The sequence below is a fragment of the Physeter macrocephalus genome, chromosome 18 (genome assembly GCF_002837175.3).
Source record: "Physeter macrocephalus isolate SW-GA chromosome 18, ASM283717v5, whole genome shotgun sequence".
NCBI lineage: Eukaryota > Metazoa > Chordata > Mammalia > Artiodactyla > Physeteridae > Physeter > Physeter macrocephalus.
In genome coordinates, this window is record NC_041231.1 from 29,759,060 (window position 1) to 29,772,479 (window position 13,420).

The 13,420-nt window shown below is 45.4% G+C and overlaps 1 protein-coding gene across 10 annotated transcripts in view; it reads left to right on the forward strand.

Annotated features, from left to right (window-relative positions):
* The window catches only part of ADAMTS9 (ADAM metallopeptidase with thrombospondin type 1 motif 9), a 231,858-nt gene that overhangs the window by 143,027 nt on the left and 75,411 nt on the right, over nt 1–13,420 (forward strand). For 9 of the 10 annotated variants that reach the window (XR_008615619.1, XM_055079382.1, XM_028478511.1 and 6 more), the window contains 4 exons: nt 6,960–7,133; nt 11,222–11,416; nt 12,885–13,017; nt 13,232–13,326. Coding sequence is in view for 9 of the 10 variants with exons in the window: in XM_055079382.1 (XP_054935357.1) it covers nt 6,960–7,133; nt 11,222–11,416; nt 12,885–13,017; nt 13,232–13,326 (597 nt within the window). In the remaining variant the exon portion in view is untranslated. The remainder of the gene's footprint in view (nt 1–6,959; nt 7,134–11,221; nt 11,417–12,884; nt 13,018–13,231; nt 13,327–13,420) is intronic. The other variant, XM_028478515.2, reaches the window with a different exon arrangement.

Sequence of the window (13,420 nt, forward strand, 5' to 3'; positions counted from 1 at the left end):
TATTTCTGTTTTTGTGCCAGTACCATACTGTCTTGATGACTGTAGCTTTGTAGTATAGTATGAAGTCAGGGAGCCTGATTCCTCCAGCTCCATTTTTTGTTCTCAAGATTGGCTTTGGCTATTCGGGGTCTTTAGAATTATTATGCTCATGAGACTGAGTTTAAAAAAATACATGACCTTTTAATTCTTTTGAAAGCTACTGTCATAAAAAACTTATTGATAGTATTGTAATCTGACTATGAATTTACTTATAGCTGCAGAGGTCTTTTGATCCAACTTGAATTGTGAGTATGTAGGTTATGCATCTCTTTGTTTTAAGGAGTAAGTCTCCCAGTTCTTGCAAATATTCTTTTTTTACCTTTACCCAGAATACCCTTTTTCCTCCCTGGTACCTCTGTGTCACAAAGTGGCTGCCCTGCACCTTCCCTCACATCAGTGACTCTTGCTCATCCTTCAGGCCTGAATCAAGATGTCACATCCTTTCAGAAGCCCTTGAAAATCACACCTCCCCTCAAATGACTGAGTCAGATGTCCCTCCTCTCAGCTCTGTCACCCTGAAAATATTCTGCTTCAGCAGCTAGCACTCTGAATTGTTGTTGCCTGTTTTTCTTGTCTAGGTTATCAGCTGTTGGAGGTCGGAAAGCTTGTTCACCAGAGTTTTCCCCAGCATTTAGCACAGTACCTACAGCATTGAAGACACTTGGTGAATGAATTAATTTATGAATGAATGGAGGGACAAAATAATGGGTGGAGAGAGGGAAGGAAGGAAGGAAGGAGAGAGGGAGGGAGGGAGGGAAGGAAAAAGCAAGGCATTACAGAACAAAGCCTTCTAATTGATGGCCTTTCTTCTTTAACTATTTAGAATCACAGCACTCTACAATGTCTTTTAGAACAAACAAACTGTTTTCCCTGTAAGAACAGCTGTTTTACTTTATTGTCACATTGCCATGGACAAGCTGTGCTTGGATCGTTCTGCCCTTTGTAGAACTGACCACCCCATGGCTCTTTGACCCAGTGCAGGGACTTGGCCCACTCTAGTACATATTTGGATTCTAAAAACTTTTGTTGAGATCAGCTGTAGAATGATTCCCAAGTTCATCTTCTTAGCACAGAAAAATTAGTAATGAGCTTCAGGTCAGTTGGTTACAAAGATTTTATGAAGTTTACGGTAGGGGGTGATTGAGTTTTGATGTGTGAACAAGGGCCAGATATTAACTCTTTATCACTCATTCCCTCATTCATTTATTCAACAAATCTTTGTCGAGCACCTGCAAAGTGCCAGGCACTAGGCCTTAGGGATGCAATAGAAAATGTGAAATTGCTATGGTGGGATTGATTATCAAGTGAGAGAGACAGAAGACAAGCAAACAGATGTGTTCTATGAAATTGCCAATTGTGAAAAGTGCTGTGATGGAAAACAACAACAACAAGGTGCTGAGATAGAGACAGAGAATGATAGGCTAGTCCCACCTTCTCGAGGGTGGTTGGTGATAAAGGACAAAAGGAGGTGATTCTAGGTTGAAGGGAGAGGGAGGACAGAGCCCAGCATGTTTGTGGACAAAAGCACAGCATGTTGGGAGCCGAGTCAGCAAAGGGACCAGAAGGCTGAAATGAGGTTGGACCTGCAGGAGCACCCAGGTTATGACGTGTTCTGTAAGCCAGGGCAAGAGTTTGGATTTTCTGCTAAGCAGTGTAAGACATTTACAAGGCCTTCTGTGATCTGGCCTTTGCCTACCTTCTGAAATCCCCATCTCAAACCGAAGGCTCTAAGGACCTCCAACTGCTGTTATCATTTTCCTGCCCCACCTCCCCGTGACATCCACCTCCGATCATGCATGCTGAGCCCTTCCTGAGAGTGCCCCCCATCTCACGTGTGCCAAGTCACCTCAGCTCCTCCTCTTCCACCCCTACCCGCGCACCGCTTTCAGTGTTGTGGGAATTCCCACCCCTGGTCCTTCCTCTTTTCTCGCTGTCACAGCTGCAGGTACCCTGATGGCTTCCACCTCCATTACACTCTCTGTTATGAAACTCATACCTGCTCACAACAGCCATACAAGGCGGCCCTGAGTGCTAAACCCCAGGGGTCACCAGTTAGCTGACTGTCTTGACACATGATCCCCCAGCTGGGAGGAACAGCCACCCCAGGTGTCATAAGAGAGAGAGAGAAGGTGAGTAAGAAGGTGTCAGGGCTGTAACCCCATGCCCAGCACAGAACTTGGCCCGTTGCAAATAGGCAGACCTCGTTTTATTGTACTTCACTTTATTGCACTTTGCAGGTACTGTGGGTTGGTTGGTTTTTTTTTTTTTTAGAAACTGAAGGTTTGTGGCAACTCTGCGTTGAGCAAGTCTGTTGCTGCCGTTTTTTCCAACAACATTTCCTCACTTTGTGTCACATTTTGGTAATTCTCGCAATATTTCAGTTTTTCTCTATTTTATTTGTTATGGTGACCTATGATCAGTGATCTTTGATGTCACCACTAGGACTTGCTGAAGGCTAAGGTGATGGTTAGCTTTTTTTAGCAAGAAAGTATTTTTAAATTATGTACATTTTTTTAGACATGCTATTGCATAGTTAGTAGATTATAGTGTAAATATAACTTTTATATGCCTTGGAAAACCAAGCGATTCATGTGACTCGCTTTATTGCGATATTCCCTTTATTGCGGTGGTCTGGAACCAAACCCGCAGTATATCTGAGGTGTGCTTGTATTGGTTGAATGAGTGAATGACTTTAAAGTTACAAAATGTCTCCATAGTATTATTTCTGCCTTTGTCCCTTGCAAGTATACTATTTTGGGGCAAAGAGGTACAAACTCCACATACCTGACTTTTAAAATGAACCCATTGGTAATTTGAAGGTTGCTTTTTCTTTTGTAATTTAAAGCAATGTTAGATAAATTGATTTGCACTTACTGTTCCTTTTAGCCAAAGACTCTGTAGCACTTCCAGAACGCTATGCTGTCAGGCTCCCCATTTTTTCTTTGACTTGGTTATCCACACACTGTCCGACAGTGGTAGCCTGGCCTTAGTAAGGACGCAACACATTCTTTCATCCATGGAGAAAATCAAGAACCTTAAAGGTTGAGCAGGTGAATATGAAGAATGATTTTCTTCCCTGCATGGTTAGTGCATCTCACCAAAAAAATGTAAAGCAACTTGGTTGCAGTCTTTAAGGAAAGACAGTTTCTACCCATTGCATTAAGTGACCCTTTTTAGACCACTACCCTGTGGCCAACCAACCTAGCTAAATAAAATATTTTATTTTAGATCTTCCTCATCCTCAAATTTAAAAAGTTATTTTCCCCTGTTAGTTTTAGTACATTTACAGGCACGCGTAGCCTATGGGACAATGGGCAAGTTACCCAGGTTAACCGAGGGCTGTGGTATTTGCTTTCTGAATTACAGGTGTGCTGAATTTCAGAGATGCTGGTGGTGTGACTTCCATACTTGGTATAGTTTTTTCTAAAATCTGTAATGAAATTAGAGAAAAATCTTTTGGAAATTAAAATAAGCTTAGTTGAGCGTCTCCAGCTGTTTTTCAGAACATTCCAGATCATATTCCAGGACGGAGGAAGGAGTCATAAATCCTAGGTGGGTGGGAGAAGTGACATTACTGAAAGCTGATAAAATCCTATAGTATGGGCTGGATTTGCTTTCTGATTCCCCAGCCCCTGTGCTCTAGTTAGGATTTAAAACTCCAGGAGAAAAGCCAGGCTAAGTGATTTTCAAAGCTGCTATTGACTCATTCCAAACCACTGGGCAAGTCACTTATTTACTTAGTTTAATTTTTCTAAAAGTTATATTCAAAGTAAGGCTTCCCAGTGCCCTTTGCCACCACTGGCAAAATAGTTTTTATGGTGGTTAACCATTATTTAAGAGCAAGGGAAAAACACCTAACAAGCAGAAAGTATTTAGTAATCCTTGCTTTCTGCTCTAAACTGTTACTTATTGCTACAGATTAAAGCCCTAAGGATTAGTGAAAATGAAAGAGGACGCTGGAAGGTTTAGTCCAGGTCGGCTGCTCAATAATCTTGATCTTCTCTGAGTCACCTAAGTCCTGATTTTCTAAGGAATTACTTTTTCTATGGGGAGTTAAGTATGTCTTCTGCATAGATCTACACATCACAGATTAACCATTGTTTTGTTTTGTAACATTCAGGGCCTCATTTGGCTTTTTTTTAATGAAGAAACAAAAACATTATTCCTTCACGATGGTTCCCAGCATCCTCCAGGGGAAGAGAAACCGCCAGAACTGCTGAGTCAGAGCTGAGCTAGGCACTGAGCTCAGCCAGCCTCCTGCACTGGTGGGAAGGGATCTGCTTCTCTGTGCTCATGTCACACTGTTTTCTGTTCATATTTGTGCCCCAGAAAAATTATAAATGATTCCACACTCTAGATGTAGAGATTTGCTTCCAAGCAGCAGTTTTGAATTAAGTTTGCAAATGATAAGGAGCTACCAGGACACAAACACATACATATCCCTGCTACTTTCTGAAAGAACAAAGCATCTCACAAAAGACATGGTTATACCAGGTGACCCAGCATTTCCACTCCTAAGGATATACCCGAAAGAATTGAAATCAGGTGTTCAGATTTGCATATGAATGTGCATAGCAGCACTCTTCATAATAGCCAAAAGATGGCAACAACCCAAATGTCCATTAACATTTGAGTAAACAAAATGTGGTATATTCATACAATGGACTATTCAGCCATGAAAAGGACTAAAGTATTGATCCAACTGGCAAGACCTTGACAGCATTATGCTAAATGAAAGAACCCAGACACCAAAGGCCACATACTGGATGATTCCATTTCTATGAAATACCCAGAACAGGTAAATCCATAGAGACAGAAAGCAGATTGGTGGTTGCCAAAGACTGGGAGGAAGGGGAAATGGAGAGTGACTGCTTAATGGGTACAGGGTTCCCTTTTGGGGTGATGAAAATATTCTGGAACTAGATAGTGACGACGATTGCACAACATGACCAGTGACTACAAGCCCCTGAATTGTACACTTTAAAATGGTTAAAATGGTGAATTTTATGTTACGTGTCTTTTGCTACCAAAAAAAAAAAAAGGAAGGAAAAGAAAAGAAAGAAAGAAAAAGAAAGGCAAGAAGTATATCAGGAAAGACATTTCTGAGTCAAGCTGGATTCCAAACTCAAATGCCTTTGGGATGCTTTGGCTAATAAAAGAGAAGGAGGCTCGTGAGAGACAAAAGAGAGGTGGGGTCTAAGGCCCTCCCTGAAAAGACTAGAAGGAAAACATTTAAGAGACATTATGTGAACAACGACAGCTCACAGTAGTTGGATAAGGCCCAGGGGCAACAGAGTTTGTAATCCCTGGTTAAAGGAAACCTAAACTGTCCTTGACACAGGTTGGTTACAGTGACTTTCCTATGTAATCTGGAGTCTTGAAATGTTGGGTGACACAGGTGCTTCAGATAGGACAGGCTTTGGGAGAACTTTAACAACACAGGTAACTAAGGTAAAACTTCTCCAGTAGGGTTTTCTGTTGGTGAAAGCAAAAAAGATAAATTTGTGGTCAACAACAGAGATCATCCTAGAATGAACCATACCACTTGCTCTATTTTCTCCACTTGGTTTATGGGAATAAAAAATATCCCATTCACCTGACAAAGAGATGGATAAACAGGAATTAGTTCTTTAGGCTAAGTCCCAGTTTATTCATCTGAAAACTGGAAATTAGAGTAATGGCTAAATCTTGCTGTCTACATCTTTAACATCCATCTTTGCTACTAAAATACAGCTCCTCTCTGAGGGCAGGGTTTGTGCTATTTGTGTCTGCTCCTGTTCATCCAGACGCATCACAGGGCCTGACACTCCTTAGGAACTTGGTGAATATTGGCCAAATGATCAAGGGGTGAGAACAGTTCACCCTGGAGGAGAAAAGGCTATGGGGGCCACAGGAAATCTCTCCTCAAGTCCCTAAAGGGGGTTATTTGTGAGAAACAAAATTTGTTCTGTATGCTCCCTTGGAATCGACAAGTAGGACAACAGGCTGGATTTGGCAAAGAGACAGGCTTAGTTCCATGTTATAGGATGAAATGGGCCACCTGGACAGGGAATAACTTCCCTGACTCTAGAGGTATTTTGACACCATTTGGCCATAAGTTTTAAAGAGATTCAGTGTTTGTTTGAATGGGTGAAGTAGTCAGGCCTTAAGGTCCTTTCCAAACCTGAAATTCATTCATTCACACTTTCACTGCTTCATTCAGACAGCCACTTATCGAATGCTGATCACTATGACAGGAACAGTGTTGTTGTTACCAAGTTCAAGTACATGCTGCTCGCTGCATGACAGGCCAATTAATCGAGAGACAAGGTGTTGGGGCAAGGAATAGCAATATTATTCAGAAAGCCAGCAGCAGACAGAGAAGTTGGTGGACTAGTGTCCCAAAGAACCATCTTACCAGAGTTAGAATTCAGGCGCTCATACTGCTTGCTGCATGACAGACCAAATCGAGAGAGACAGGGTATTGGGGCAAGGAATAGAGACTTTATTTGGAAAGCCAGCAGACTGAGAAGATGGCAGACTAGTGTCCCAAAGAACCATCTTACCAGAGTTAGAATTCAGGCTTCTTTTATACTTATACTTTAAAGGCCAGAGCCTTGAGAATAGGCTGTCCTGTATATTTCAGGCTGTAGGCAACATTCTTGCACAAAAGGTGCAGAGCCAGCACGACTAAGCACAGGCAACAGAAAACAAGGGTTAGAGCTAAAGGAATAAATCCAATATGTAGTCAGCTTTGTTCTTCTATGTTACACTGTTAAGGAATGGGGGTAAAATAATGAGTTCTCTAGTAATGCGTACCCTCAGAGATCTCGCAGTCTTATAGAGTATATAGAAAGGAAAATAAATTATTATGGTAACAGGATATAAGAAATCATCTATTATCTTTCCATGTCACCACCTGTTTTGTCTGTCTTTAACAGTGCACCAAGACTTGTGGCAAAGGCTCCAGGTACCGCAAGGTGGTGTGTGTGGGTGAGGACAAAGGTGACGAGGTTCACGGCACGCACTGTGACATGAGCACACGGCCTGTGGATCGCGAGAGCTGTGGCTCGCAGCCCTGCGAGTATGTCTGGATCACAGGAGAATGGTCAGAGGTACAGTCCTGGGGATTCTGGATCTGCCTTCAGGTCAACGATGGCCTGAGGGCAACAGAGAGATGAGGGCAGGAATGTGGGAGACTCACACCCACCTGCCAGTTCCATCCCTGAGAACTGGGAGCCCTCAAACAAGTCCCTCAGGCTTCCTGGGCCAGAGTCCTACAGGTGCAGAGTGGGGGAGGTGCATAAGATGGTATCCACGCTCCTCTCATCTCTACATTCTGTGATTCCCTTTAATGTCCTAATAGTATGATTAGAAAGGAATTCTTACGGACACTGCAAATTCATATGTTTCCTGTAGGTGCCTGAAGAAGGTTAAGTATGACAGGAAAATGTCTTAGCATCAGGGAAGCAATAGGGAATGGTGGGGACTGTGACTAACTAGCACATGATGTGTAAGGGGAACAGGCTCTTTTCCACTCCAACAGAGGCCATGCAGAAATGTGGGTCCAGTGTAACCAAACCTGATGTTTCAAGAGAGGACAAAAGTTTGGACTTTTATGTGCTATCTCCTGATCTTAAAATGTGGACTCAAATTATTTATTTAAAACATTGTGTGGGTCGAACCAAACACTTTTGTGGGCCAGACGTTGGTTGCCCATTTAACAACCTCTGATCCAGAGGAATGAAATAGTTTTCCATAATATCCAAGGAATCTCAAGTGTCTATTTTTCCTTATCTCCTCCTGTACACATTGCCTACCTAGACACTTTTTATTATTCATAAACGAATAGTAACAGTCACATGATTATATTTTCAAACCTCATGATATTTTCAAATACTGAATGACCTGTAACATCAACACTAGTTGTCATTTGCCCCAAAGAATTTAGTGATGTGAAACTGAAGTATCTGGACTCATAGCAAAGGTGCTTGCTATTACTGGCGTCTCGTTAGAGTTCAACAGGGCAGCAATTTCATGTTTTAATGGGATGAATATTTGCACTTAGATGATGTGTTTGTTGGGTGTTGAATTGTTTCTGCACGAAAACTGTTCCTAAAGCCTTCTCTAACTATGTCTCCCCATCCTTCACTCTACCCCAGTGAATTTGCCTTCCCCTCCTTACCTCCTGCGGGACATTTGGCACCGTCTGGAGACATTTTTGGTTGTCACAGCCGGGGGAGGTAGGCTGCTACTGGCATCTGGTGGGTAGAGACCAGAGACGCTGCTAAACCTCCTACCATGTACAGGACAGCACCACAACAGAGAGCTATTGAGCCCAAATGTCAGGGGTGCTGAGGGTGAGAAACTCTGCTCTGTACCAACCCTACCTGTTCTTGGTATGTTCTCAAACAAAGGAGGGGAGATGTGGTCTGAATCATTAGAAATAGATTTACTCTTGCCCATCCAGGATCATGGGAAGTCCAGATGAGTGTTCAAAATCGTCCTTGACTTTGGGTTTGACGCATAGGTTCCAACCCATTCAGATACCAAGGCGGGTGGAGGGAGGTGGGTCCAGGGGGCTCCTCTCTTCTGTTCAGTTCACCCCTCCTAGTGCCTTAAAAGGCATGGGCCCTAACTTCTGGTTCTCTGGGCTGCTGCACAAGGCCACACCCTGACTCTCAGGAAGGGAGAGCCTTCCTTTCTGGCCTGTCTCCCTCCTCAGGCCTCTGTCCCTTGGACCATTCACCTGTCTGCCTCCTGGGGGCCTCTTCTTCCTGGTTTCTGGCTTGGTTCTCGGTCGCTCATCTTGCTGGAGTTTGTATTGTATGCCTGTCACACTGCCAAGGTTGACATGCTCATCTTAGCTGGATTTGGTGTGTTGTTATTATACTGAAAGAGTTTTGGTCTCTTTCTAAGACTTGCATAATGTTCCTCCTGTGGCTTTACTATAACCTTAATATTAACCCCCAAAAGATGAGATAGGGAGAAAATATTTTTAAAAGCCTTCCATACATCTGCAAATTTTCATGTGTACCATGAGTTGAAAAATCCGCAAGCTATAGGCAAAGATTAGAGGGATGGAGACAGGACTTTGTACAGATACCAATATCATGGGAAGGGACTCTGCAAGGGGAGTGATGCCCAAGGAACTGGACCAGAATTCCCTCTAGAAAAGCTTGTAGTAAAATGCCAGAGCCACAGCAAGATTTGCCTTCTGTCTGGGGCCTCCATCGCCTGCAGAGTTCTGTGTGCTCGATATTGGAGAAGAAGACCCCATCACCCCTGGCCCACGTGTGCATTTCCCTGGTTGGGCCCGACGTGTATCACTAGCACAAGAGGCCCACGTTCTTATTGTTTCATTTTGCTTTATGGTTATTTTCAAGTTAGAAAAGTAATCTGCACTCATGATGAAACATGCACAGGGCACCGAGGCATGGAGAGTCAACCATAAGACCTTCCCCTCCTCTCTCCCCTCCCCAGAGATGAGAGCCTCTTACACTTCACAACTCTGGCCTGAAATGGATTAAGGAAGCCAGAGGCACTCAACGTTTTCAGGATGCTCTTAGCAGCTACTGAAGGGTTCTTTTCAGAGCTGTGGAGGCCTCTAAATAAAACCTGACCATATTTGGGGCTCATTTCCATCTGTCAACACCTGTCTCCCACTGTGTCCCCCACGTAAATGGGCACTGGGCTGCTTTTGCTTGTGGTTGGTAAGGGGAAAGGGTCTTAGCACTTGCCTTCCCAGATGTACAGCCTTGTTTAAATTAGTCCACACTGAGGTCAGGGCGTGCAAGCACTGAGTTAGATACTCTAAAATACCCACAGCTTGGACAGACAGCATTTATTAGCCATCTATCCATGCGTGAGACACCTCAGACTAGCCCTGCTCTCCCCTGGCCTGGCATCAACTGCATCTTTGGGCATTTGAACAGCGGCAGCCAAAGAAGGAAGAAACGTACGCAGAGTATTGCCAGGTCTTAAGCCAGCTGGAAGGGAAGGCCCAAGGATGCTCTGCATGCCTGTGGCTGGGCCAGTTCCCTGCTCACTCTAGGACCGCGTCAACGGGAGCCTTCCCCCTGGAAAAGTTACAGGAGCGGCAAGCCACGTGGCTTAAAGCAAACAGCTTAGGAGACACCAGGAAAAAAGAGACACTGGTTTTAATAGCAAGTGAGAACGGATGGAAGCTATGGGCCCTCACCCCAGAAAAAGCAAAACACTCCACGTGCCGCACACTGTTTCCACGGTTCATCTGCCCCCGCCCAAAGAACCTTTGATCTTGAGAATCCTGAAACTCGACCTTAATTTTATGTTGCATTTTCACAGGGAGTGGCCAATTATTTGGTGACTTGGCCCAGAAATATCATCAAAATAATTTGTTGGTTAATTCAGTTGTCTTTTAAAAAAGTATTATGTGAAATACTTAGCTGAGGAGGCTGAACATAATCTAAAATCTTATTAATAAACAGTTAGATATCCCATCACAGAAGGAGCCGGGACACCAGTAAAATACCTTTTCTTTCTCCTTTTCTGTATCATCTGGGTATTTTTAAATGCCGTATAATTATGGCAGAAGGTCTAAATGACTGCCTGATTTAGAGCGAGCCGGGCTGGGGGGAGGGAAGCAGAAAGGTAACATTTAAGTCACGATATATGGCCAGGGAGCGAGGAGAAAGAAGGAAATTAAGTGGAGGGCAGATGGGAAAGCAGACCATCAAGTAGGGAAGGAAGGTTGTCCCAGAGTCCTGGGAGAGCCTGGATTGCACACACAGGTGGTCTCTGGCGCTCTCTGCAGCCCACTTGGTCGCTTCTCTGATGCGGTCATTGTAGGTTTGGAAAGGCGTGATTTGGCCGCCAGGACGTACGTAGGGCTCTGGACGCTGTAAGTGGAACCGGTGACAGCTGGAGCACCTCCCCCAGCCCCGTCTCCCCGTGAAATCCAGAGCGGGGGCTTGAGGCACCCCCCCGCCCGCAGCGGGGGCCAGAAGGTGTAGTGGCAGCCCTCGATCCCAGAAGGCTCCTGTAGGGCTGCACGTCCCCCGCGTGCTGGGGGCTGTTCCTTGCGGCCAGTAAGAGGCTAATAAAGTGAGAGCTCTGTGCCCCATTGTCCCGAGGTCAGTGTTCGCCGTGGAGGTCAGGGGCCTACTGTGGCTGCCCCCAGGCCCCGCTCCAACCTCTGCTCTCCACCCCCTCTCTTCCCCAGTGCTCAGTGACCTGCGGAAAGGGCTACAAACAAAGGCTTGTCTCCTGTAGTGAGATTTACACCGGGAAGGAGAATTATGAGTACAGCTATCAAACCACCATCAACTGCCCGGGCGCACAGCCACCCAGCGTCCAGCCCTGCTACCTGCGGGAGTGCCCTGTCTCGGCCACCTGGAGAGTTGGCAACTGGGGGAGCGTAAGTAGACGATTGAGTGATGAAATCGGAAAGCTGTGGGATCTCAAACCCCGACTTAAATGTGTCCTGCCTGAGCTGTCCTTCCAGGAGAGCCCCGGGTGAGAAACAGGAGTTAGCATCTTGAAATGGGCTGAAGGGGAAATGGGGCTTCTCTGCTTGTTGGGCCGTTTGGCCTGGTGCTTAGAGGGGGGACAGGGGCGGGGAGGCCAGACAGCCTCCGTCTGATTCCGTTCTGGGTTCGATCTGATTCCGTCAATTGGGTTCTGCCGTTCCCAATTGAAACGACCTGGGATAAGGTGCCAAGCGTTCATGTCTGTTTCCTCCCCCGCAGAATGGGGTGTTTGTGAAGTTGAAATGCGTTCATGCATAAAAAAGCACGTGGGCTATAATGGCAACTTTTTAAGTTCCATATGTTTTACCACAGTTTAAAGTTAAACAGCACCCAGAACTCGTTTGTCACTGAAAACGGGTTACAGAGGTGTTCGTTGTCGTGGGTTCTGTGGCTAAGAATTCTGTAAGCGCTAGTCCTTCTACATCGGGAATTCTTGGTTGCGTTGGGGTTACAACGAGTAAGAATATCTGATATTGGGAATGCCCTTGAAAATTGCCCCAGCCCCCTGGCTCCTGACTATGAGGCTTTCACTGATGCAAAGTGATGATCGGGCAAAAGTGTGGGACCAGTTGAAAGTGGTTAAGGTTTAAATTCTGGCTCCACCATGACCTTGAACACATTTCCTAACATTTGAGCCTCAATCTCCCCTCTGTAAAAATAGAATAATGCTAGTACTATCTCATAGGGTTATTGTGAGGCTTATATGAGGAAATATATTATATATATATATATTTCATATGTATGACTACATATGTAGGTATGGATGTACGTACGTATAGACACGTATATATAAGACTCAGCACAGGGCTTCCCTGGTGGCTCAGTGGTTAGGAATACGCCTGCCAGTGCAGGGGACACGGGTTCGAGCCCTGGTCCAGGGGGATCCCACATGCTGCGGGGCAACTAAGCCCCTGAGCCACAGCTACTGAGCCTGCGCTCTAGAGCCTGTGAGGCACAACTACTGAGCCCGTGAGCCGCAACTACTGAGCCCACGAGCCACACCTACTGAAGTCCGTGCGCCTAGAGCCCGTGCTCCACAACAAGAGAAGCCACCGCAATGAGAAGTCCGCGCACCGCACCGAAGAGTAGCCCCCGCTCGCCACAACTAGGGAAAGCCCCTGCACAGCAACAGAGACCCAACACGGCCAAAAATAAATAAGTAAAATAAATAAATCTATTTTAAAAAATTATCTTACCACAGAGACTGGCCCGTAGGAAGTGCCCTACATGTGTCAGATATTTGTTTTCGGTAACACGGGGTTCCTGTGCAAGCCTCCAGGCTCTGAGTTCCACACCACGAGAAGCCCATATCTCCAGGTTCCGCAGCCACAACTCTGACCCTGCTCTGCCTCACAGTGCTCCGTGTCCTGTGGCGTCGGAGTGATGCACAGATCTGTGCAGTGTCTCACCAACGAGGACCAGCCCAGCCACTTATGCCCGGATGAGTTGAAGCCAGAAGAAAGAAAAACCTGCCACAATATCTATAACTGTAAGTTGGCCAACTGAAGCCATCCTTCTGGAACTTGAGGAACAGGTTTCATTGTTGATGTGCTTGCCTGCCTTTTTCAGAAATATAGAATTTATTTTTAAGAAATTGGCCCCCTTGCAGACAAACATGAGCATGCATAATGTAACTCATTCCGTTGGTGGCCACTGCACATCCTGGAGAATCACAGCACATTTTCGCGGTCTGTGTTTTCCAGGCGAGTTGCCCCAGAACTGCAAGGAAGTAAAAAGGCTGAAAGGTGCCGGTGAAGATGGGGAATATTTCCTGATCGTCACGGGAAAACTCCTGAAGGTACGCGTCAGAGCTCAGTTGTGTTCTCTAGCCTGGTTTCGAGCCAGAGGCCCTGGCCCTCATGGTCCCATTTCTGAGCCACCCCTTGCAGGTT